Source organism: Bos grunniens, chromosome 13 (assembly GCF_055505025.1).
Source record: "Bos grunniens cultivar Pamir isolate PY7600 chromosome 13, Bosgru_T2T1.0, whole genome shotgun sequence".
Classification (NCBI taxonomy): Eukaryota; Metazoa; Chordata; class Mammalia; order Artiodactyla; family Bovidae; genus Bos; species Bos grunniens.
In genome coordinates, this window is record NC_141177.1 from 16088870 (window position 1) to 16114649 (window position 25780).

A 25780-nucleotide genomic window follows, 5' to 3' on the forward strand; every position below is an offset into this window, starting at 1 on the left:
GGGCTCTGAGAAGGACTCTGGGCCTTTGTGCCTCCGACACTTGCCTCCCAAACAGGCTGTAAGCCCTGCAGTCTGATATCGTGTCCAGTTTCCTATTATCTCCCTGGAATGTAGTGGGGCTCCTGACACACAGATGGTACCCAGTCAACATTTGTGGAATTAATAAATAAATCCATGAACAGTAGCCATGCTTTTCAAAGGGGCATATGAGTAGCCTGGCAGAGTACCAGAGAGCACCCCTTCTTGGAATGTCCCTTTTGTTCAGAGTATGGGGGAAATAATCATGCAACAGTTAACATCATTCTGGGGGGTAATTTTTAGTTGTCATAAAGTAGAAACACCAGGATGACGGTTTCTTAAAAAAAAAAAATTAAACATAGGATAACCATATGAATAAACAATTCTACTTCCAGGTCTATATCCCAAACAATGAAAAACAGGGACTCAGACACTCATGCTCATTGCAACATTATTCACAATAGCCAAAAAGTGGAAACAACCAAAAGTCCATCAATGGATGAACAAATAAACGATATGTAGTCAATGCATACAAGGAATATTACTCAGACTTTAAAAGAAAGGAAATTCTGACACGTGCTACAACATGGATGAACCTTGAAGACGTTGCACTAAGTAATATAAACCAGACACAGAAGAACAAGCATTGCATGAGTCCACTTAGACGAAGCACCTAGAGTAGTCAAATTCACAGAGACCGAAGCTAGAACGATGGTTACTGGTAGGGGCTGGAGGGAGAGGGGAACAGGGAGTTTCCATTTAATGGACACAGAGTTTCTGTTTGGGAAGATGAAAATTTCTGGGGATGGATGGCAATGATGACTGTACAACAATGTGAATGTACTTCATGTCACTGAACTGTACCCCTAAAATGGGTACATTTTATGTGTATATTGTGAGTAGTGTTAAAATACACACAACTCCACAGCACTGAAATCATCAGCATGGGTGATCAGGGTCACCTTTCTGTCTCAGCGGGTGAGCCTGGTGGTCAAGGTCATTGTCCACACTGAATGACCCCTTGGGAGCTCCGGGCCCCGAAGTCCAGGCTGCCAGTTGGATGGAGAAGTCAGGGAGGGAGGAGATGGGCTGATTTAAAGGGGCCTGATCAGTCAGCTGATTTTCCCAGTATTCCACCAAGTCTGCCAAACTGGTACTTCCTTTCCTTCACAGTATCTCTTGAGTGTGTGCCAAGAGCAGATTTAGGGACTTCCCTGGTGGTTAAGAACCTGCCTTCCAATGCAGGGGATGAGGGTTTAATCCCTGGTCGGGAACTAAGATCCCACGTGCCTCAGGGGAACTACTGAGCCCATGAGCTACAATTAAAATCTTGTGTGCTGTAACTAGAACTCGATACATTCAAAAACAAATGAATACTTATTTTTTTAAAGAGCAGATTTACCAGAACAGACATGGCAGGGATGAGGGGCGCAGAGGCAAACCACGCCCAGGGTCTGGGGTCTGGAGCATCCAGGCCGAGAGGAAATACACAATGCCCGCATCTGTAAGATGGACTGAACGTGCTCCAGGGGGTTGGAAAGGACGAAACTTGAAAAGCTCTTTGCACAGGGCTTGGCCCAGAACAAGATCCTATGAGATACCAGTTGCTGTTCTTACTTTGCTTTGGTTCATTTTTATTTTTTCCTTTTAACTCTCATAGAAGGTAAAGACGAACCAAGTCAGTTGGCCATGAGGTGTTGGGGGGTTCTGTGAAAGGAGGAGCCAGTTTTATTTTGAATTTCTTTCCAATGTAGGAGAAAAATCTCACTGAGAGAGCAAAGTGGGGTTTGGCTAACGGTTTCTCTGCACTTCCCCACCCCCACCTCAGTCAAGGGCCTGCTCTAACATTAACCGCCACCCTCTCTGCAATTTGTGCCCCCACCCCCGTGACTCACACTCCTCAGAACTGATTGTACCGGCCTCCTCAGTCCAAAGCTCTTGATGGATTTGGTAATTGGAGTAATTACGGTAATTTTACCTTAAAGACAGGCAGCTGCAGATTCGCTATTGGGGAGCCCCCTCCCTGGGCCCCCTGCCAGCCAGTGTTCAGGGACAATGAAAGTGGCTCCCCAACCCCTCCCCGAGAAGGCAAAGTGGCTGGGGTGGGAAGAGGGTTCTCAATAGAAGGCATCTCCCACTCTCTGAGCAGCCCACGGAGGGGGCAGGGAGCAGCAGGATGGGTTTGCCAGGAATCTTTCATTTCTACCACCCTAGCCTTGGTTCCAGGGACGTGCAAAGCACAGCAGTGGATGTCTGCTTGTTCCCCACCCAGACTTGACAATCAGGACAAGAGACCGTCCCCTACCAAGTCTGTGGATGAAGTCCCTTATAGAGCACGATGGCACATATCCTGCAAGATCCAGGTGTGAGGGGCAAGCAGGGGTGTGGACTCTGGGAGGTACAGGAGGAGAGTTTGCAGGCTCAGAATGTAAAGAATCCGCCTGCAATGCAGGAGACTGGGATTCGATCCCTGGGTCAAGAAGATTCCCTGAAGAAGGGAATGGCAACCCACTCTAGTATTCTTGCCTGGAGAATCCCATTGACAGAGGAGGCTGGCGGGCTACAGTCTGTAGGGTGGCAAAGAGTTGGACACAATTGAGCAACTAACACTTTCACCTGCCCACAGCAAGGTACCAGGCCTTCACCCCCCAGCCCCCTTCCCGCTGAGCCTGGGCTGCCCTGCCCCCAGAAGAACTTTCCCCTTCACACTAGTGCCCCTAAGATGCCAAGAGCCAAGTGTGGGGAGGGGAGGACGTGGGAGGTGAGATCTCTTCTGATTTCAAGGTTAGAAGGCTTCCCAGAGAGGAAGGACTTCAATGAAGGTCTGGAAGAATATATGGGACTCTTTGAAAGGGCCTGGGGCAGTAGCCATCCCCCAGAGCAGACCAACTGACATCCCATGCCAGGGCATTGGGGCCAAAAGTAGATTTGCTAAGAGCAAATCTGGGAATGGTCTCAGAATTCTCAGGCCATTGATCTGGTAGATTTAAACCCTTCCAGTCAGGACTTACCTGGTAGTCCAAGGCAGGGGATGCAAGTTCAATCCCTGGTTAGGGAACTAATACTGCCTTAGGGGGTGACTAAGCCCGCCCACCACAACAAAAGATCCTGTATACCGCAACTAAGATCCAAGACAGTCAAAAATAAAAATAAATAATTTTTTTTAAATAAATAAATTAGTAAACCCTTCCGGTCTTCCCAAATCCCTTTGGATCCAGTTCCATCTCTGCCCAGACTGCCCACTGTCCCCTTGACCTCTCTCAGCTCCAGCCACACCAGCCTTTCAGGATCTCCTCCACTCAGAGCCTAACACACACTGTTCCTCCTGCCCAGAGTGGTCTTCTACCTCTCACTGTTCATCTTTCAAGTTCAGCCTCCTGGAAAACTTCAGAGCTAGTCCATTTCCCCTCGCTTTCATCTCACTCCCCACAATTGTAATTAGCAAAACCACGATAATCAGCAAATAGCAATTTGTGGGAGGCATCATTTTAACTTCTTTCCTCCTTCACTAGGCTGTAAACTCTGAGATGAAGGTCTGTGCTGATTCAGTGCTCCATCCTCAGTGTCTGGCTCTCAACAGAAATTTTTGTTGATTGCATGTTGGTGGTTTTCCTTAGGCAGAAATGGGGTGGAAGGGCATTCTCAGAACAGGGAACAGCACGAGCTAAGGCTCTGGGGCCAAAGAAGAGACAGAGTAAGTTCAGAAAATGTGGGGCCAACATGGGGAGCAGAGGAGGAGCAGGGGGACAGGGTGGAGTGACTCTGCTGCAGCTGAGGACAAAGGGTGGGAGGAGCCTGCATGAAGAGGGTGAGGAGGGAGGGTTGGGGAAACTCTGGGAGGGAGTTTCATCCATCTCTTGGCCTAGCTGCCCTGGCAAGCAATGCTCCAGCAACAATGGCCACGGCTGACACATTTCCTTCCCTCTACCGACAGACCTCTTCTCCTGACTAGTCCGATGGCTGGTCTCTTCTCATCATTTTGATGTGGGTTCCAGCATGATCTCCTCAGAGAGGTGTTTGGTAGCAGACACTCCACGCACATCAGCCCCACCTACGCCGCTTGGCGCCAACCACGATGGCTTCCGATTGTCAACACCCAGGACTCTCTCTGCCCGGGATCTTTCTCTGACACAGGAAGATGCCCAGCCTTGGAGTACATGGACGAGCTAGGGAGTTAATACCCCTGGGAGGAACACTCAACCCATCAAAGAAGAATCAGTGGATAATACTTCATCCTCTTTGCTCCTTGGTTGGCCTGCATTAGAGGTACATCTACACATTTTCCCAGAAATCCCTGCAGCATTTAGCCCCCAGCCTGAAGAAAAGTTACATGAATCAAAATAGCCTGGAGTTAAAACTCTCCTCCAGGTCCTCCCCACCATTCTATGCAAAACAAAGAACTCTCTCACCTGAAGAAAAAAAATGGACATAAAGGTTGATTACGCCCAGCTCCCAGCCAGTCCAGCGTCTAGCCGGTCTCCAAAATTCCTTGCCCAAGCCGTTTAAGAGAAAACGACTCCGAACAACCTTGAAGAACAGGCCCCCTTAAGATAGTAGCTTTCCACATATATGCCTATATATACTTATTTTCTTGGGTTAGTGCAGCAGCTCACTAATCTGACTGCTGCCTCTCCGCCTCATTAAAGGTGATGTTCCTGTAAAGTGCCCATCTCTTCTTTTTCTGAACCTCGCCTTCTCTAACTCTCTTACCCTACACAGCTGGTCATGGCCCTAACCTGCTCAAAAAATGCACCCTTCACTGGCTCTGGCCCTTCCCCATTTCAGATCTCTGCTCTCACTGGGTCTTCCTGGGACCACCTCCCAAATACTTGCTCTCCAGCTCTTGGCTCGGAATCTGTTTCTAGGGGCCCCAAAGCTAAGACTCTTCTCTGGCCTCTCAAAACAAAGATCCACTCACGTTCCCACCCCGTTCCCACCCCATTCTGTCTCTCTCCCCCTCCCCCCACCATCTCTCTTGTCTGCCTCATTTTCTCAGTAATTGATCACAATGTGAGATCATTTGTTCCTAAGTTAGTGTGTCTCTCTCAATAGTCTGTGAGTGCCCTGAGGGCTGAGACTCATCCTATTTATTACCCTGGCCCCAGCGTAGCCCAGGGCTGGGATCACAGTGGGTATTTAATGTCATTGCCAAGTGACTGCAGACTACCTCATTTCATCCTCCCCACTCTCTGTGGTGTAGCGATAGCACAAGAATCTCTCTCTTGGGCAAGTTACCTGCAATCCCATGGAGTTGGACTGGAGCCCTATCTACCAGCCAGGCCCATGGTGGCCCCGTTTCAGCGCTGCCACTCCGGGGAAGCATTCACCTGAATGCCAGGTGAGACATCTCCTCCTCTGCTCAGGGGTCATTTACACCATTTGCCGGAGGAACCTCACTCATTGGAGGTCATCCGTCCTCCCACCTCAGAAGCTGGAGGCTGCAAGGGCTTGTTTTAGTCTCTTCCTACTGCCACAACAAAATACCACAGGCTGGGGGCTTAAACAATAGATGTTTACTTTCTCGCAGCCCTGGGGACTAGAAATCCAAGGTCAAGGTGCTAGAAAATTTGGTTTCTGGTGAGAACTATCTTGCTGGCTTGCAAATTATTGCTTCCTCATTATGTCCTCACCTGGCTTTTTCTCTGTGCCCAATGGACAGAGAGAGAGCACTGGTGTCTCTTCTTATAAGGACACCAGTCTTATCGGATCAGGGCCCCACCCTTATGACCTTGGTTAACCTTAATTACCTTCTTAAAACCTGATCTCCAAATACAGTCATCTTGAGAGTTATGGCTTCATCATATGAATTGGGGGTGGGAGTGGGTGGGTGATGCAATTCAGTCCGTAACAGGGCTCCTTAAAAGAAACATGATTCCAGGCCCAGTGAGCCCCAGGCTGCAAAGAGGCCTGAGAGGCTGGGTACCCACTGTGAGTTGTGCTAACCTAGCAGCTGGGCTGGTGTGAGGTCATCAATCACCATGACGCCAGAGGGTGAGGAAAGATGAGGCCTCGGATAGCGCAGAAGATGAATGAGGAAACTGACATGTGATTAAACTGGGCTCCTCCGCTGATGGCTGATGGGCAAAGTCAGTGCAGCCACGCCTGGGTTCCCAGCACCCACCGAGGCATGTGCCCCTCCTCCTGCCAAGGTTAAGGCAGGAGGATCCTCCCTCCAACCACACAGCTCCCTGGCATCCCAGCCTTGTTAATGAGGGAGTGAGGTGTGCCATGGACCAGCGCAGATGGGGGAGATAATATCATTCATTACCATCGCAGGCCGCCTGGCTTTCGTTGGTAATTAATAATAATGACAGCCCTGGATGAGCACTCGCTACAGGTCCTTCAGGTGCGTTTCCTCATTCTCACACGTCACACCAGGGAGATCAGTTAACTCAGGTGGCGAAGACAGCAGTTTCCGGAGGACACCGACAGAGGAGCAGGAAGGGACTCATGTATCTGTTCATTCAGCAAGCAGATTTTTATTGAGCACATACTCTGCACCATTATATCCACAAAGGTGGACAAAGCCCCACATGGTCTCTGCTTTCATGAGGCTGCATCCCAGTCAGGGTCTCAGATGAGAAAGAATTAAGTATGATAATTTCGGGTAGTGATAAAAGCTAAGAAGAAAATTAATTAAGGTGGTGAGAAAGAGAAAGAGAGGAAGCATTGATCCCTGGGGTGGGAAGATTCCCTGGAGGAGGGCACGGCAACCCATGTATTCTAGTATTCTTGCCTGGAGAATCCCATGGACAGAGGAGCCTGGCGGTTTACAGTCCATGGGGTCGCAAAGAGTCAGACACAACTGAAGTGCCTCAGCACACACGCAACTTCAAATAAGATGGTCAGAGAAAGCCTCTGGAAGGAAGTGGCATGTGAGCTGAGACCTGGAGTTGAAAGGAGCTGGCTGTGAGAGTAGCTGAAGGGAGAATGTTCTGGGAGGAGAAAACAGTACATGCAGATGTCCCAAAGCAGGAATGAACCTGGTACGTCTGAGGAATGGAAAGGAAGCTTGCGAGGCTGGTAGAGTGGGTGAAGAGGCAGCAGAACAACAGACGGGCCTCACGGCCCAGGGTGAGCGGCTCGGATACTATTGATACTTGAAGTGGTGTGGCATCTCTCTGCAAGGTTTTCAGTAAGAGGGCTTTTTGTAGAGTTGAGCTTTTGTTTTACAAGGGTCACCATGGCTGCTGTACAGGGGACAGACAGGAGGGCAAGGAGAAAGAGTAGTGAAAAGGCATAGAAGGGACTTCCCTGGTGGTCCAGTGGTTAAGGCTCTGCACCTCCACTGCAGAGGGCAGGGGTTCGATCCCTGGTTGGGGAACTTAAGACCACACATGTCACGCAGAGTGGCCATTTTTTTTTTTAAGCATTGAAGCCACTGAGACTTAGTACCATCATATCACCACCACCATCATTATCACCACCATTATCATCACCATCGCCATCGTCAAAAGGATCACAATGACAGAGGCTTGGACCAAGATGATAGCAGGAGCAGAGAAGAGCATCTATATCCCTTTATCTGAGGGCTAGCTCTGGTGACTGGGGCAAACTTTGCCTGCGCTCATGCAAGCTGAGCCCCCACTCCCGTGCACTCCCTACAGTGGCTCCCACCCCAGGACTGCTGTACGCCAACACCACTTGTGGACTTAGACCTGCATGGATTTTTGTTCACGACTTTGCCTGTGCTCATGTAGAATTCCTTAAGGAATCCACAGCCACTGGCTCCAGAGAAGGTCGGCTTCAGCTAGCCTGGCCCAGAGACATCAGTTTCACTGGAGGTGCTAAGAGCTGTCACACTAAACAAAAATTTCTGCCCCCTCCTTGCCTGAAGCCAGCTCCAGGCAAAACTCCAAACCCCAGGACAGAATCCTTAGATATGCACAAACTGAACCTTGACCTCACAGCAAGGATCTACCTTGTTTCACAGCAGACAGAGGCCTGAGGGAGAGATTCATCCCAGGGTGGACTCTGGCCTTCTCCAGAGGGGCCCGGTGAGTCCTCAAAGTCAAACAGCTCCCAGGGACCTGGGCTCAGACCCATTCCCATCAAAGCACTTACTGATATTCTCTCTGACTTCACAGAGGAAGATGTTGACCGACTTACGAACCTGTTGCTATAAGACAGAGAGAAGCAAGCAGCTAGTTCTTCTAGAGGAAGTAAGACCAACCACTGAGTATGGAGCCCAGGCCTGGAAGGGGCAGTTAGGGGCAAATTCTGAGTCAAGATGGATTATGAATATTGAATGAGTATTATGTTAATTATAATTAGTATAAAATGATCATATAATTATCATACGATAATTATGGCTATCCCAAGTTCAATTCCAAAATCTGTCCCCAATTTGCTGTGCAGCTCTGGGCAAGGCTCTTCCCCTCTGTGAGCCTCAGTTTTCCCATCTGTACAAGAGGAACTGGGCTAGATACTTGCTAAGAACTGACAGTCCAGGAGTCCTTCGTGCCAGTTCTATCAGCGGGCTCCTGAGAGTTCAAGCTGTTTCTTACATCCTGGGGTGACAGTTGCAGATTATCCCCACGGATCCTCTCTCAGCTCGTGGCCTGCTGCCTCAGGGCCTTTGCACCTGCAGTTTTCAGGGCCTGGAAGCCTTGCCTCATTCTCCAGACTACGCCATACTATACTATACTTGATTTACATTCCCATTGTTCCTTATATCTCTTACACAACCCAATATACTTTGTAACTTGATATTTACTCCATGGCTATTTGACTCATGTCTTATCTCTTCCACAGGGCTGTGAACTTGTAGGTCCAGGGCCCCTGTCCTTTTCATTGTGATTCTAGCATTCCACATGGTGCCTGGTCAAGAGTAGGCATTCATTAAATACCTGTCAAATGAATGAATGAATGATGGCTATCATCATTATGATTTGGAGCCAAGAAGTTCTCAAAGAAGGCTGGAGAACCCAGTTCAGATCTCCCCAGAAAGGGAATGGCCCACGCCTGCACAACTCCCCTCAATGGCCTTCAGCTTCAAGGTGCTGATCCCTCCCAGTACCTGCACCCCTTTCCCTACAGGGGAGAGGCTCCTGTAAGGGGTAAGGGGAAGCTGTCCGTGTCCTCTCTGCTTTCTTGACCCTGTGATCCAGGGCTGAAGCACTCTGTGAACCTGCCTGAGGACGTGGGCCACTCTAGTGTGCGAGAACAGGGCCACTTCCAGGGGATCTTTGATCGGCCAGGCCACCGGATCTTTGCTACTCAGGGAGTCTGCAGAGAGAGAAAGATTCTTAAACATGAACACACACATGCATGCCTGGAGTTCAAATGTGTGTGTGTAAACACTCATGCACGTCCACTTTCACAAAGACCCACGCTCAAAATACAAGATGCACACATACATATCCACACCAGTTATGTGCATGGATCATATCATGGCCACATACACAATGTTCCCCAAAGGGTGCACACACTAACACAGGCACAGAAACATGTGTGCACATGCGTTCATGCTCATACACAACAGGAGTGCGTGCAGGGCACCTGCAGACCCACGCAGACAGGTTCACGTAAACATGTGCACAAGGCCAACTTCTTGGTTCTGGACTCCTCCCTGGAACACTCAGGATTCTTACAAGTCCCTTCCTTTCTCCTGCCCGCTTCTCACCACAATCACTCCACACCCCACTTTCCCAACCCTTGGCAAAGCACACAAGAGCTGCCTAAAAACGGGGCAGACGTGATAGCTGCCAGAAGACCCCGCTGCACCGCACCGTTTCCGCCTTGCTCAGCCGGGTCACCTCGGTAGTTTCTGAGACCCCGCCTCCTCGCTCGCTGCAATGGGCCCGGGGCGCCCCCTTGTGGCCACAATCGGCAGCGCCGTTCCTGGCAGCCTGGTCCCGAGTCCTTGCAGATGCGGAGGATTCAAACTCAGGGCCACCAGGTGCCCTCCCGCTGCCCCTTGCCCCTTTATTCTTCCACCTGGCGGGGGGTGGAGGTGAGTAGGGGGCACTCACCCACTCGGGGCCGTCCGCCGCCTTGTTCTTGTCTGCGTGCGTCTTTCACATCCAGATCTTGAGTCGCCTGTCGCAGGGCTGGGGCTGTCGGCCACTGCTGTCCTTCGGTCTTCACATCTGGGCCATCAAGAAAGGCGACCTGGCCAGAAAGTCTCATCGAGGACGTCAGGCCGCCGGGATGACAGGCAGAGCCTGCGGGGTCAGTGGGGCCTCTTTCCTGTCCCAGTCCCCCAAACACAGCTTGGCAATATCTATTTGTTGAGCTTAGGGCTGAAGCACTAGTTTGATGAGAGGAGGTGGGCCATTTAGCCCCCTAAAGGGGGCCATGGACTAAGAGCAGAGCCCACGCCCACCCTCAGGCTTCCTGGACAGCAATCTCCCCAGCCAGAGACAGGTGGTCTGAACATCAAGATTATTGCAACTTAAAGAAAACCAGGTAACTCAAGTTAGCTCTTTTCTATATATGGGAAGTTCTTTTCAAGAGTCTGGGCTCACTGAAATCATTCCTTTGATACGCACCTCAGCTCTCTGGGGCCAGCATCCTGTGTTTTCACATCTTGCACTTCTTCAAGGCTCAGTATAGGGAGTGGCTGCAGTCTGACGGCTGCTAGATGGCAGGTGTTCTTTCCTTCCTGAGCTCCCTCAGGGCTCACTGGCCCGTCATCTGTGGTGGCTGCAATCGCTGGTGACTGTGACATCCTTGTTTACTGATACGGCAGGAAATACTCCATTTCTGCATGTACTGGTGCCTCAAGATGGGGCCTGGCCACCAGCCCTGTGGGCAGCATCCTCCCCAGCCACGAGCCCTTGCCTCAGGCATAGGTGCCTCCCCGGACCACCTGCCTCTCTGTAGGAGCTGCACAGCTTGTTTGGAGTCTGTGGAGTCCAAATGCTGAAGGTTCCTCCCCAGCCCCGCCACCCTCCCCCGACCCAACTGCAAGCCTGAACTTGCAGCCTTTCAGACTCTGCTGCTGCAGGGAAATAGAACATCTGTTTCTGAACCGAACCTCTGTTCGGTCAGACCCAGTCCACTCAGTAGCAATGGCCTAGGGTGCAGGGGCTGAAATCCTGACTTAGGAAAGCAAGTTTGGAGGCTGAGGATGCAGGACTTTTGGCTGAAGAAGTGATTTCCCAGACTCAAGTGCAAGCCCCAGGATCAAATAAATGGGCTTGGAGCTCAGACCCAAAGCCCCAGGAAGTTATTTCCTAGCTAAGGCTCATTGCCCCAGCAAGTGATTTTTCCAGGCTGAAGCAGAAGTCCACCCTAGGGCCCAAGTTTTCGCCTCAGGGTCCCTTCCTACTGTCCTCAGGCCAGAAAGGCAAATGGATGGAAATGCTTAAAGGTGTGCGGGTTCTCTCACTTCACAGAACAGCCCCTTAGTGAAGACTGGAGGATTCCCAGGGCCCTGGAGGAGGAAGGCCACTTAGGTGGAGGAGACTAAAAAGCCCCAGAACCAAGTCACACCCGTGTTCAGTTCAGTTCAGTTCAGTTCGGTCGCTCAATCGTGCCCGACTCTTTGCGACCCAATGGACTGCAGCTCGCCAGGCCTCCCTGTCCATCACCAACTCCCAGAGTTTACTCAAACTCATGCCCATTGAGTTGGTGATGCCATCCAACCATCTCATCCTCTGTCGTCTCCTTCTCCTTCTGCCCTCAATCTTTCCCAGCATCAGGGTCTTTTCCAATGAGTCAGCTCTTTGCATCAGGTGGCCAAAGTATTGGAGTTTCAGCTTCAGCATCAGTCCTTCCAATGAATATTCAGGACTGTGACCCCGTTTTGACAGCTAAGCAATGAGGGAAGAGCAGTCGTTTCTTTGGGTGTACTTTCTGAGGAGGTCAGACAAGGGTGCAGAAAAGAAGTCAAATAAAACCCTAACAGTTCCAATGGCATCGCTGTCCTAAAGTCATGTGAGGCAGTGCAGCAACAAATCCCTCATTCCACCAGAAAACAAGAGTGCTCAGCACATCCATAGAATTTGTTCCGAGCATCACTAACAGGTGATTTTGTGTTTGTTTTCAGTGTTTTATTGATGTGCAGTATATGCAGAAAAGTGCACAGATCCTCAGTGGACAGTATGAATAACAATCTCCAGTTGTCATTTTGTTTCCAACGTTTATCGAATTGTTACTACTACATGCCCAGCACCAGACACGTGCAGGCATCATTTAAATAGTCAAGGGTGAGTGCTACTGTCCCCAGTTTACAGATGGGCAGACAGACCCAGGAGTAGATGGCTCACCTACACACATCCAGCTGGCAAGCTGCAGACCCAGGGTTCAAATTCAGGTTGCAAGCCCCAGACACAGTGCTCTCAACTGCTGTGCGCTATGGTTTGTGGATGCCACAGTGAAGGAAGTGATCTGAGCCCATTCTTTCCCCTCCATAAACCCTGCTCTCCTTTCTGAATTCCTGGTCTCACCAGATGGTCGCTTCAAGTGCACTGAGGGCCTGAAATGATTTCTTGTTACTCTTCACATCCAATTTGTTGTTGTTGCTTAGTTGCTAAATCGTGTCTGACCCTTTGCCACCCCATGGACAGGAGCCCACTAGGCTCCTCTTTCCATGGGATTTCCCAGGCAAGAATACTGGTGTGGGTTGCCATTTCCTTCTCCAGGGGATCTTCCCAACCTAGAGATCGAATCTGCATCTCCTGCATTTGGCAGGTGGCTTCTTTACTACTGAGCCACCAGGGAAGCCCTCACATCCGACTAGCCACTAGACAATTTTGTTTCATTAAAAAAATTTTTTTTCTTAATTGGAAGATATTTGGTTTAAAATGCTGTGCTGGTTTCTGCCGTACAACAATATGAATCAGTCATAACTATATATATATATCCCCTCCTTCTTGAGCCTCCCACCCACCTCTTATCCTACCCCTCTAGGTCATCACAGAGTGCCAGGCTGAGCTCCCTAAACCTCTAGATAATTCAATCCTTCATACATCTCTTGCATCCCCCCAGTTCCCACCATCCTGGTCCAAGAATCCCTACTCTCCGCCCTGGACCACAGCCTCATCACAGTCTTCCTACATGGCTTCAAGGTACCCTTAAGACCAGACGGGTTCATTTCATGCAGGGTGCTCATTCTTTGAATTGTCCAGTGATGTTCACCAACTTTCTTCCACATAGTAAGTCTGGTAGAGTTGATCTCTGGGTTGTGAATTTTTCAAGTATAGACAACACAGATGAAAACATCTTGAAATAGAATTAATATAGGTTTCCTGAATCCGAGCTGAGGCTGGGCCAGGAGATAGAGAAAAGCACAGCTGTGGGCAATCCCTTCACCTGGGCAAGGTGGGTGAGAGCCAGAGAAATAGGAGACCTGCTGGGCCAAGGAACTGCATTCTAGGTGTGGAGACCAGACCCAAAGACCAGTGGTTCTAAACCCTGACTGTGCACTGGAATCACACAGGAAATCCTTCAAAGTCCTGACGCCGGGGCAAAACTCCAGACCAACGGCACCAAAACCAATGGAGATGGGACGTGGGCATCCGCATAATTGGGAGCTGCCCACTTGATTCCCCTGTGCAGCCAGGGCTGGGGCACTCTGCTGGAGGCATCATTATGCCACGAAGGCTCAGAGAACTGTACAGAAGCTTTCAAGAGTCGGGAGGGAACAGATGGGCTGCATCGAAATTCTCACATAGCACTTCTGGGAGGGAGCGGCCGGCTGCATTTTTCAGGTGACTAGGGGAAATTTCAGTGCTGCCCGTTGACCCCAGAAAAGACAAATGCTCCCAACCAGATCAGGATCCTCCAAGCTCCATTTGAAGTAGCAGAGTGGCTCCCCCTAGCGGATGTTAGAGCACATTTACTATTTGCCATCATTTGAACCCGGGAATGTTAGCAAGTTCAGTGTAGCTTGCCATTATTTGAACATGGGGCGGTCTCACATTTTAAAATCCTCTAGCTCTAATTCCTTTCTAAAAAAAACTAAGAGAGGATTATCCTGGGGTCCTGCCCCTGAGGGACAACAACTTGCCACAGCTGACGGTGGCTGCTCCTTTGACAGGCTTCTCTGCAGGGCTTTCCAGAGAGGTTCTGGGAGTTCCCCAGAGGGTTGGAGCCTTGCTCTGTTCCTTCCTTGGAACACGGTCAAGCCTGCCTGCAGAAGCACGTTCTCCAATATAAAATAAAAAGGTAACAAAAAATCAAGTTGCCCATTTAATGAACCAAAAAAAGTAATTCCGTCTCTAATAACTCAGACTTATTCTCTCTCCTTTGTTTAGAAGCCTTATGGGGATTGGTGGGATATGGGTTGAGAGAGAAAAAGGGGACAAAGGACCACCCAGGTGATCCCATGGGTCTGTCCTAATCTCCAGCCCATCAACCCTGCTGCCTCCGTGTAGCCAGCGGGGGTGCAGAGACAGGGGGGTTCTGGAAAGGTCAGAGCTCTGTGTCTCCTCCATGTTCTCTTCCAACACCCCATCCTGGAGAACTGGCACCGCGGAGCAGGGCTGGCACTAGAGTCAGGGCTGAGGTTCCCTTCCAGCCCCACTGGTGTGACTCTGAGCAAGGTGATTGACAACTCCATGCCTCAGTTTCCCCATCTGTCAACCAGGGATAACCAGAGACCCTACCTCACTGCATGCTTCTGAGGGTTAAAAACCATCGTGTGTATAAAAACAACGCCTGGGAAAGCACCGGGTACGCAGTAAGCATTCACTAACCGGGAGCTCTTCTTTTTGTGATAGTTATTAAATGAATATTTGTTATTAAAATCAACCTGAAGACTAATCAAGGAGTGAGACTGAGGGAATTCCTGGGTGGTCCAGTGGCTGGGACTCAATGCTTTCACTGCCGAGGGCCCAGATTCACTTCCTGGTTGGAGGACTAAGATCACAGGTCATGTGGGTGGCGTGGCCAAAAAAAAAAAAAAAAGATGAGTGAATTTGTGCTTGAAATGAGAGAACAGAAGTTCAGAGCATGATCTGCCAGCCCTTTGGACAGATGGGAACAGATCCCCAAAGGTCAGGATGGCACGAGTCGGTGCCAGGACGACCCCTGGTGCCAGGGCTGCCCCCGACCCAAAGCTTGTCAAATGAGTGGACTTGATCAGGCCCAGCAGGTTTATCAGGGTCTCCTGAGCACAGGAACCCTCTTTGTTTCTTTAATACGGACCCACGCCCTCCGACCCAGCCCTGCCCTCGCAGACCTCTGAGCTCAGCTGGCCAGCTTCTCCCTGGGGGCCCGCTTATGCTGTCTTCACAGTGTAAGAGGAGCTCTGGCTCCTCCCTGGGGGGCTGGGGAGGTCGTCTGTAACAGAGAAGAGCCGGGTCTCTGGAGGCGTTCGTGTGTCCATCAGTGGAGGAGCCAAACTGGGCTCACAGGGGAGCACCTCACTCGCCAAAGTCCTCTCCCCTCCCTGGAGAGTCTCCCATCGCCGTTGGCCATGGCCACGGCCCCACTGACGCCAGGAAAACCAGGCTCGGAAGTAGTGAAACGCTGAATCTAGGGTGACAGGGAGATGAAAGAGTAAGTGAGGGGTGGGAAGGGAGAATGGGACGTGGGTGGGCAGGAGGTTCAAGAGGGAGGGGACATACGTATACTTAGGGTTGATTCACATTGTTGTACGGCAGAAACCAACACCGCATTATAAAACAATTATCCTCCAATTAAACATTAAAAGAAAAAAAAAAAGAATGGGACAGGATTCTAGGGTAGAGACCAAAAATCTCCTTCTCTCTCCCCATTAATAGTACAACAACATACACTACCATGTGTGAGATAGGTTAGCTAGTGGGAAGCTGCTGTCTAACAGAGGGAGCTCAGCTTGGTGTTCTGTGATGACCCGGGGGGTGGGATGGGATGCGAAGCCTCAAGAGGGAGGGGATATGTGTACACACAGAGCTGATGCACTTGGTGTACAGCTGAAACTAACACAACAGTGTAAAGCAACTATACTCCAACAATAATTGTACACAAACAGGTCAGGCTACATGATTTGTGGCACCCATTAAAAAAATGAACATGCGGGGCCCCTTGTTCAAAAATTAAGAATTTCAAAGGACTTCCCTGGTGGTCCAGTGGTTAGGATTTCATGATTGCACTGCCTAGGACTGGGGTTGAATCCCCGGTTGGGGAACTAAGATCCCACAAGCCACATGGCGTGGCCAAAATAAATTGAGAATTTCAAGATGAGGACAGCAGAAGGTTAAACAAAGCACGAGGCTCTCCCGAACAGGCACCCTTGTGGGACTACACAGGTGACCACTGTGAAGCTGGCCCTGGACACAAAACTTTGAGTGCGCATCCAGGTGTGTGGTTTTCTGGGAAAAGGGCCCTCAACTGTCAAGGTCATGACCTGACAAGGTTAAGAATCAGCATCTCTGAGGTTGAGTGAAGGTCCCTGCTTCTTGCCACCGCCTCTTTTCTCCATGTGAGATACACGGGCTGACCTGGGGGTGGCCCTGGGGACAGAGAGGAGAGGACGTGTAAGAGATGGCGTTTAGGATGTTGCTGATGGACTGGACGTGGGTAGGAGGAAAAGAAAGGCATGAAGCCTGACTCTTGGGCTTGCAGCTCAGGCAGCTAGACCAACCAATGGCAGTGCTCTTTGTGGGTATGGGGACCAGCAGGGAAAAGACTGGATGCTGTGCTTTGCTTCGTGGGATAGCAAAGGGAGGGAAGAATCTCATTTTAGCCATGAGAAGGCTTCGAGTGGACAGATAACAGAGCTCAGAGGGAGATTAGAGCGAGAGAGATTTGGAGTCACTGGCACAGAAGTGGCATTTAATCCCATTGGGATGTCCTAGGTGTCCCCTGCTCAGCAAGGGTAGAACTCTGATCCTCGGGCAGATCAGTTAACTGCACTGCCACTCCGCATTCCCTCATTTAGAACTCTGTAATGAGCTTGCGAGTGCCTAGCAAGGGTCCTGCTGCGAAGTCGCTTCAGTCATGTCCGACTCTGTGCGACCCCAGAGACGGCAGCCCACCAGGCTCCTCTGTCCCTGGGATTCTCCAGGCAAGAACACTGGAGTGGGTTGCCATTTCCTTCTCCAATGCATGAAAGTGAAAGGGAAGTCGCTCAGTCGTGTCCAACTCTTAGCGACCCCATGGACCGCAGCCTACCAGGCTCCTCCGTCCACGGGATTTCCCAGGCAAGAGTACTGGAGTGGGGTGCCATTGCCTTCTCCGTAGCAAAGGTCTTAGCACTTCTTAAAAACCCAGTGACTATCAGCCATTATTATTACTATTACTATATTTTTTAAAGTTTTTTTTTTTTTTTTAATGTGGACCATTTTAAAATTTGTCACAATGTTGCTTCTGTTTAATGTTTTGGATTTTTGGACACAGAGGCATCTGGGATCTTAGTTCCCTGACTAGGGATTGAACCCAAACCCGCTGCACTGGAAAGCAAAGTCTTAACCACTGGACCACCAGGGAAGTCCCGTTATTACTATTACTACTGTTATGATGTCATTCGCCTTCCTTTTACAAATATCTACGGAGCCCCCATTGTGTCAGGCATTGCTGTGGGTGCTTAGGAAGAGAGATGTCAGTTATCGAGCATGTCAGGGATGTTAAGTGCCATGGCAAAAGAAATTTTATAGCAAAGTAAGTGAGGGGGACAGATAATAATATTAAGGAGGTTGGCTGGGGGGCCCTACTGAAAAAGTGACATTTGAGCAGGATCTCCGAGGTGAGGGATGTCTGGAGGAGAAGGTTCCAGGCAGAGGGAAGAGCCAGTGCAAAGACTCTAAGGAGAGTGGTGGCAGGTGAGGTCACAGAGATAAAAGGCAGGGGGACCTTTGTAAAGAAACCCTTATGAGAAGGGTGATTGGTTCTTTGACCTGCAAAACCAGGTCTCCCACACAACAAGGCAGAAGGTTCTTTGATGGCAGAGACCTCAAGCTTTCCAGCACAGTGGAGGGTGCAGACTTCTAGGATGGCAGCCGCCCTAGGCTTTGGCTGAGGCTTCAGAAGCGCTGAGGCTTCTGGTTCCAGCTCTCCAACCCTCAGAGGGCCTCACCAGGCAGAATAGGCTCAGCAGCAGGGCCTCTCCTCCTCTTGGCTGTGGAGCATCTCCTCCTGGCAAAACTCGTCAGGGTTTTTGCTCCAGGGCTCCCAATCGAGGCATACATCTGAGTCATTTTCCTCTGAATCTGTGGAAGGACAAGACAAGGCCACTTGGGTGGTCACTTCTTATCTCCTATTCCTGATGCTGAAGGAGCCCCCTGCCGGATACCGGCATCCTTGCAGCCTTATCTGAGGCCAGGGGGCCAAGGCAGAATCATGACACGTGAGACAGCCCTCCCAGGAAGACTTCAAGGCCTTGAATGGTGGCCAGAGACCAAGAAAGAAGGCTGGTCCGTGAAATACCAACCTTCTAGAAGAGGGAGGACCCTGGGACATCCCTGGTGGGATAGTGGATAAGAACCTGCCTTCTAGTGCAGCAGACACGGGTTTGATCCGTGATCTGGGAAGATCCTGCATGCCATGGGGCAACTAAGCCCATGTGCCATCACTCTTGGGCCCGAGTTCTAGAGCCTCGGAGCTGCAACTACTGAACCGGCATGCTGTAACTACCAAAGCCTGCAAGTCCTAGAGGACTGTGATGAGAAGCCCATGCACTGCAATGAAGTGTAGCCCCCACTTGCCTCAACCAGAGAGCGCCTGAGCAGCAACGAAGACCCAGTGCAGCCATACATATATACATAAATATATTTTTTTTAAGTGGAGGAAGGACCCTAGAGGTGAAGAAATGACCTACCTGCATTGAGCATGGTCCAGGAGGGGACACTGAAGAGACATAAGCCCGCCCACCCACCTGCTCATCCATTGGTCCACCGGTTCATTCATTAACAAAAATCTGAGTATATGTGTCCAGTGGTTTTTCTCACAGCACTGTTCTTTGGTGAAGCACACACACACTAAAATACCCTGGACACCACGTGTGTGTCCATGATGAGAGGTCTGGGTGAGGAAGTGTGGCACACTCACACCACAGAACCCCTCCATCCTGTGGCATGTCATGAGGCTGTTACATGTCAGATCTGTATCTTTCTGCCTGCAGGATGTCCGTGGTGTATTATTGGGTCGGCCAACATCCTTCCCCAAGTGAACTTTTCGGCCAACCCAATCAATGGCACTGCAGAGAAGTATATGATAGAATCCCTTTAATTTTAGAAAACTTATGAATTTTTGCCTAACTAAAAAAATTATGACATTTTGATTCCACTTGTTTGATTTAGTATGAATAGAATGCTAGATTTCTAATTTAAGAAATAGATATGCAACAGGTAAAAAGGTTTACTGTATAGCACAGGGAGCTACAGTTGGTATCTTGTAACAACCTATAATAGAAAATAATCTGAAAAATAATATACATATACATATTCAAGTTATACATATACTCATATATATTATTTGTGTATATGTATAATTGAATCACCTTGCTGTGTACCTGAAACATTGTAAGTCAATTATACTTCAATAAAATATATATATTAAGAAAAAAAAGAATCCCTTTTTTAAAAAAATCCAAAGAACACACCTCCCATTTTTTAAAAAATGGGATTATTTTGTATTATTATGTTTTGTATTATTTGGATAATTACGTATTACTAAATGGGCACATGAGCTTGCCAACATGGCTTATCTCAGAAAAGCAAGTTGAGAAAAGAAGGCAAATGGGAGAGATTATTATTTTTCTTGGTATACTCAAGGTGATTCACCGGTTGCAGAGAAGTAAAGGAGGCTGAAAACAGCCCCTCAAATGCATATCAAGAAAAGGCCAAGCCTTGATTTCCTCCTTTGTAAAATGGGCATCATAATAACTCCTGGTATGGTGAGGGTTCACTGAGAAGTAAGACATGTTAAACAGGCTTTCAGTGCAGTTACTGTGATTTAAAATCAGTGCGATGGACTTCCCTGGTGGCCTAGTGGTTGAGAGTCTGCCTGCCAATGCAGGGGACACGGGTTCAACCTCTGCTTTGGGAAGACCCCACATGCCACATGACAACTGAGCCTGTGCACCACAAGAGAACCCACCGCAATGAGAAGCCTGCTCACCGCAGCTAGAGAGTAACCCCCGCTCCCTGTAGCTAGAGAAAGCCCGCATACAGCAACAAAGACCTCGTACAGCCAAAAATAAATAAATAAATCTTTTTTAAAAAGAACTGAGATCATTAAAAAAAAAAAAAAAATCAGTGTGATGAAGTGACTTTTCCTCCCAAGAGACAGTGACTGTTTTTTGAACACATCCTCTGTGCTTTTTTTTTTTTTGAAAGATAATTGCTTTACAGAATTTTGTTGCTTTCTGTCAAAGCGCAACATGAATCAGCCATAGATAGTACTCTTGCCTGGAAAATCCCATGGACGGAGGAGTATGGTGTGCTGCAGTCCATGGGGTTGCTAGGAGTCGGACACGACTGAGCGACTTCACTTTCATTTTCACTTTCATGCATTGGAGAAGGAAATGGCAACCCACGCCAATGTTCTTGCCTGGAGAATCCCAGGGACGGGGGAGCCTGGTGGGCTGCCGTCTATGGGGTCGCACAGAGTTGGACACGACTGACGCAACTTAGCAGCAGCAGCACACATATATCCCCTCCCTTTTGAACCTCCCTCCCATCTCCCTCCCCACCCCACCCCTCTAGGTTGATACAGAGCCCCTGTTTGAGTTTCCTGAGCCATACGGCAAATTCCCATTGGCTATCTCTTCTACACATGGTAATGTAAGTTTCCGTGTTCCTCTTTCCTTTGTGCTGTGTTTTACATCACTTTCTCATTTGATCCTCTTAACAACTTCATGAAGGCAATTATCAGTGTTATTCATCTTTTGCAAGGAAGGAAGCTTGGAAAGGTGAAACCAGGCTCCCACCAGGTGCTGGTAGCTTGGGACTCAAAGGCAGGTTCCACAGTCTGGTGCAGTTCCATCCGGGGCCCTTGTTCGAAGGCAGAGTTCAGAGGCTACATCCTGCTTCCCCATGTCAGGCTAGGGACTGGCATCACTCCCCTTCCCTCCTCTTCAGGGCTCAGCTGCCATGACCTTTTCTTTTTCTTGCCTCTGCTCTCCTCTCACCAGGCAGCTCCCTCCTCCTATCCACTTGCTCCCAGCTGCACTTGGAAAAGCGCCTCCACCCTCATGGGATGCATGGGTGCTGAGCCCTCTGCCTTCTGGGCTCTGAAACTGCCCCGCTAAGCCGGGCCAAGCAGGGGCGGGGAGAGGGGAATCAGAACTCCTCTTGCCTGCTGTTCATACTGGATTCCAGACCAGACTGATTCCAACAAAGAAATCCAGGGCAGACTAGAAACCCCTGGACAGGGTGCCTGGAGTCCCAGCCCAGCAAACCCTGGCAGACCCAGACCCTGGGTTTGAGCCAATTCTCAGCACAAGGACAGAACAGACCCAGTAATACTGAGAATTCCAAGAAGACAGGGGCCCTCAGGAGGGCTGCTTGCCTCGCTTTAAAGACAGTTTCTCTTCATGGCAAAATTAACAAAAGGATGTCTTTCAAACTGCCACGTGAGATGTCGGTGGGTGAATGCCCGTCAGAGAAGGGGTCAAACGGGGCAGGTTGTGGATGGCTTAGAGCTGAGCCTCCGGGGAGAATGAATTGCTGGAGGAGGTTATTGCCTTGGACCTCAGGGACGGTGTCCCACCTTCCAGAAGAGTCACCCAAAGCCATGCCTGCTTGTCCTCTAACCTTGACACTGCCTGGATTACTTCTCAGCCCTCGAGCACCTGCTAGGTGCCCTGTGTATCCGTGTACCCTCCCCTTGACATGCATCTTTCCACAGGCCTAAAGGTAAGGGAGATGGGGGTGGCTCAGATGGTAAAGAGTCTGCCTGCAGTGTGGGAGACCCGGGTTCAATCCCTGGGTTGGGAAGATCCCCTGGAGCAGGAAATGGTGACCCACTCCAGTATCTTGCCTGGAAAATCCTATGGATGGAGAAGCCTGACAGGCTACAGTCCATGGGGTTGCAAAGAGTTGGACACGACTGAGCAACTAACACACACACACAAAGGGAAGGGATCATTATCATCTCCATTTTGTAGGGGAGAAAACTAAGGCTCAGAAAGGACTTGTCCCAAGTCACACAGCTGGTAGGCGGCAGAGCCCACATGGGAACCAGAGGGCACTCTCAAGGGTTTCACAGGTGTGTAGCCTTGGGCAGGTTACTTCTCTCCCAACTTTACTTTCCTCAGTTGTACGGTAAGGATTATTTCACAGGGTTATCCTGGGGATTAAATGAAATAACACACATCGAGTGTTGAGCATCAGGCCCCAGTACAGTTTTCATAAAAGCTATTGTTATAATTAAGGGCAAGGGAGAGGACTTCCCTGGTGGTCCACTGGTTAACACTCTGCACTTCCAGCGCAGGCGGTGCAGGTTCGATCCCTAGTCGGTGAACTAAGATCCTACATGCTGTGTGGCATGGCCAAAAAAAAAAGCGGGTGGTTGGGGGCGGGGAGGGGGTAGGGGAGAGGCTGAAACCTGGGCCCACCTCCCCTAGGCTCGAGAGAGATGTGCTTCTATAGCCACTACCCAGACAAGGGCTCCGCCTTCTACCTGACACCATGACACCAGCCCTCAGCCTGCGGTCCAGCCTGGGAATCGAAAGAGAACACACTTAAGACATTTTCTGGAAGCCCTCGCCAGGAACTCCCAACTGCACAATTCCCCGCCCCCACATTGGAGATCATGGGACAAGTTGGCGGTGAGCTGCTCGGCCGGTCTGAACGCCATCTGAGCAGAGCTGGCAGCACACCCAGCGCCCTCCCTGCCCAGCTGGTCAAAGGTGATGGGGCAGCGGAGCAGGAGGTGGGGGGGTCAAGCGGTCCCTGGGTGAGGGGAGTGGCTGCGGGGGGCGGGCGGGACCCTCGGGGTGCAGAGTGTCATTCCTGACGTCCCTGCCCGCTGGCCCACCGCCCCCAGCCTCCCTCAGGCCAGCTTCGCCCTGTCTCCTGCTCCTCTGGGTGGTTAGCTGAGTTCAGGACACATGTCAGCCGGCTTCTGGGTCCCACAGAAACCCACATCCTCCCTGCGGCGCGATGTGAGCTGGAAACCGTGTGAGTGTTCTCTATGTGCGCATGCGCGTGCCGTCAGGTCCAACTCTGCGACCCCATGGACTGTATGTAGCCCTCCAGGCTCTTCTGTGCATGGGACTTTCCAAGCAAGAATACTGGAGTGGGGTGCCATTTCCTACTCCAGTGAGTGGTCTCCGAGTACCTGCTAAATGCCTAAGGTGCCCGCTTAGGCATTGTTGTGCTTGATGGGCGCAACAACCGCTGTGCCCATCCAGCTGGTTGTTTGAAAAAGCACCAGGCTGAGGGCTGAGAGGGGCTGAAAGCCAGCCCAGGCTCTCTACTCCTGGAGCCTTGTGCCCTGGCTGCACCCACAGCAGGGACAGCACTTACTACTTCATCAGCCCAGAGGGGGCCACCTCTTGCCAGTTTGTAACCAAAGACTTATGTGCTAGTGGTGGCCCTGAAGGGACACCTTGTTTTCTTTTTGTACTTGCTTATGTATTATAAAGATTCAATTCCTCCTAAATTACTGATTGGTTGCAAAAACAAAAAGCGTTCACTATCATGCTGACACATACATTTTACATTTGATACAATATTTCATACAAAAAGTATAGTTCTGTTATTCTGTTTATATGTTTATAAATATAAAAATAAAATATACTTTACATATACATTTTGATATTAATAGCTCTTATTACCAGTGGCACATAACTAGTGCTTGCTCAGAAATCATGAATTTTGTATACACAACAACCAAGTCCATTTCTGTTCCAGGTTTATTTTACCATAAATATTTATATTGTAGTGCAAAAGCAAATTGTTTTATCTTCTATCTGCTGCTGCTGCTGCTAAGTCGCTTCAGTCGTGTCCGACTCTGTGCGACCCCATAGACGGCAGCCCACCAGGCTCCACCGTCCCTGGGACTCTCCAGGCAAGAACACTGGAGTGGGTTGCCATTTCCTTCTCCAATCTTCTATCTAGAATACCTTAATCAAATTTGCAATCGCACTCACAATAATTTCATACAGACCAAAGACCTTCTGTGCTAGTGGTGGCCCTGAAGGGACGGACATGCACACATACATGTTGTTTCCCAGCACATACGTGTTGTTTCCCAAACTCAAGATTCACTCTGGGACTCCAGGTTCAGAAACTCTAAACTAGCAAGTCAGTCCTTTCTCTTGCGGACGACCGTCTGTTAACACAGAGCCAGCAGTTAAAACACCTGAAGAAGTGAAGTGAAGTCACTCAGTCGTGTCTGACTCTTTGCGACCCCATGGACTGTAGCCTACCAGGCTTCTCTGTCCATGGGATTTTCCAGGCAATAGTCTTGGAGTGGATTGCCATTTCCTTCTCCAGGGGATCTTCCAAACCCAGGGAGCAAACCCGGGTCTCCCGCATTGTAGACAGACGCTTTACCGTCTGAACCACCAGGGAAATCCCTAAAACACCTGAAGGAAACCCTTTTCTTGACAGTTGTTTCAGGAACCCCACCCTGTTCCATGCCCTGCCCAGCTCCAGGACTAGGGCCCGGCCTGGGCAGCTCACCTTGGCTGAGTAAGAAGCGTAGCCAGATGATCAGCAAGAACAACAGCAAGGCCACGGGCAGACAGAGCCAGAACACCAGGAAAGAAAATGTCAGCTCGTTCACCAGTGGCACCAGAGGGTACTTCATGGTGCGTGTGTGGCTAGGCCGGGCCGGCCGGGGCTGCCCTGGGGACCTGGCGGGCCGGGCCACGCTCTGCTCTCAGCCCAATTGTGACTGAGCCAGTGACGTAACAAGGAAGCCACAATGTCCTTCAGGCCAAGAGAAAGCTGTTCTGGACGAGTGGGCAGAAGTGGGTAGTGGGACAGTTTGAGAACAAAAGCCCAGGCTCCCAGGCAGGGACGAGTAGACGAGTGGGCAGAAGTGGGTAGTGGGACAGTTTGAGAACAAAAGCCCAGGCTCCCAAGCAGGCCAGCCTGGGCTTAATTCCCTTTAAGATGCTGTGGGATCACAATCCTCTTGCTTGCTCAGAAATCATGAATTTTATATATACGACAACCAATTCCAAGTGCATTTCTGCACTTGGTATTTCCTTACTCCCCAATCCTCTTGCAGGATGGAAATCCTTAGCACGCCAAGCTGCTAAGTTAGAAAAAATGGATACAAATTGTTCCCAGGTGGGTGTTCACTTATCTGAGGTCACAGACTCCTCCTGGAGCCAGCCAGTCCCTCAGTAAATGACTATTATTTAATCTGGAAACTTCTGTATCTCTCCTTATTAGGGTTTTTGGTGAAGAGCTTCTAAGACTTTAACCTTGTTCTTTTATCTCTCATTCTTTCATTTGTAAAGTAGTCAGGAAAGCTCCACGAGTCAGGCCCCTCCACAGGAAGGAGGCCCCAGGCTTCCCAGTGCAGGAGAGCACCTAAGTTGGAAGGCGGCTCTGGCCAGGTTCGGAGCCTGATGGGTGCGGGAAGTCCTCTCAGAGTGGCTGCTGCTCGTGGAGGGGAGGAAGGGAGAAGCGTGGTATCCTCCAAGAGGGTGCTTAGCCCACCTGCCTCAACCACTGCCAGCAGATGGGGGTGGGGGGAGGGGACCTAGGAAACAGGCCGACTGGCACGGTTCACCCTGCTCGGCAGAGTCAGAACCTCTGGGGGTGATGCTTGGACTCCACACATCAATGGGCAACCAGTCTGATGCCGACTTGATTTTGAGACCATGGCATCAAGAGAAGCACAGGCTGGAAAGTCAGGCAGACCCAGTTCCAGGCTGGGGAAGCAGCTGCAGGAAGCGGGTGGTAGACTTAGGAGAGACATGGAGTGG

At 50.1% G+C, this 25780-nt stretch overlaps 1 protein-coding gene across 7 annotated transcripts in view; it reads right to left on the minus strand.

Annotated features, from left to right (window-relative positions):
- The window catches only part of ADIG (adipogenin), a 76670-nt gene extending 52011 nt beyond the window's left edge, over positions 1–24659 (minus strand). For 4 of the 7 annotated variants that reach the window (XR_015139060.1, XM_086331891.1, XM_086331893.1 and 1 more), the window contains exons 1-2: positions 24522–24659; positions 17966–18098 (exon numbers count right to left, since the gene is read on the minus strand). Coding sequence is in view for 5 of the 7 variants with exons in the window: in XM_086331891.1 (XP_086188017.1) it covers positions 17980–18098; positions 24522–24648 (246 nt within the window). In the remaining 2 variants the exon portion in view is untranslated. Of the gene's footprint in view, positions 1–15058; positions 15445–16265; positions 16404–17841; positions 18099–24521 lie in introns of those variants that run through there. The other 3 variants (XR_015139061.1, XM_086331890.1, XM_086331892.1) reach the window with 3 other exon arrangements.
- Positions 24660–25780: the final 1121 nt, after the last annotated feature.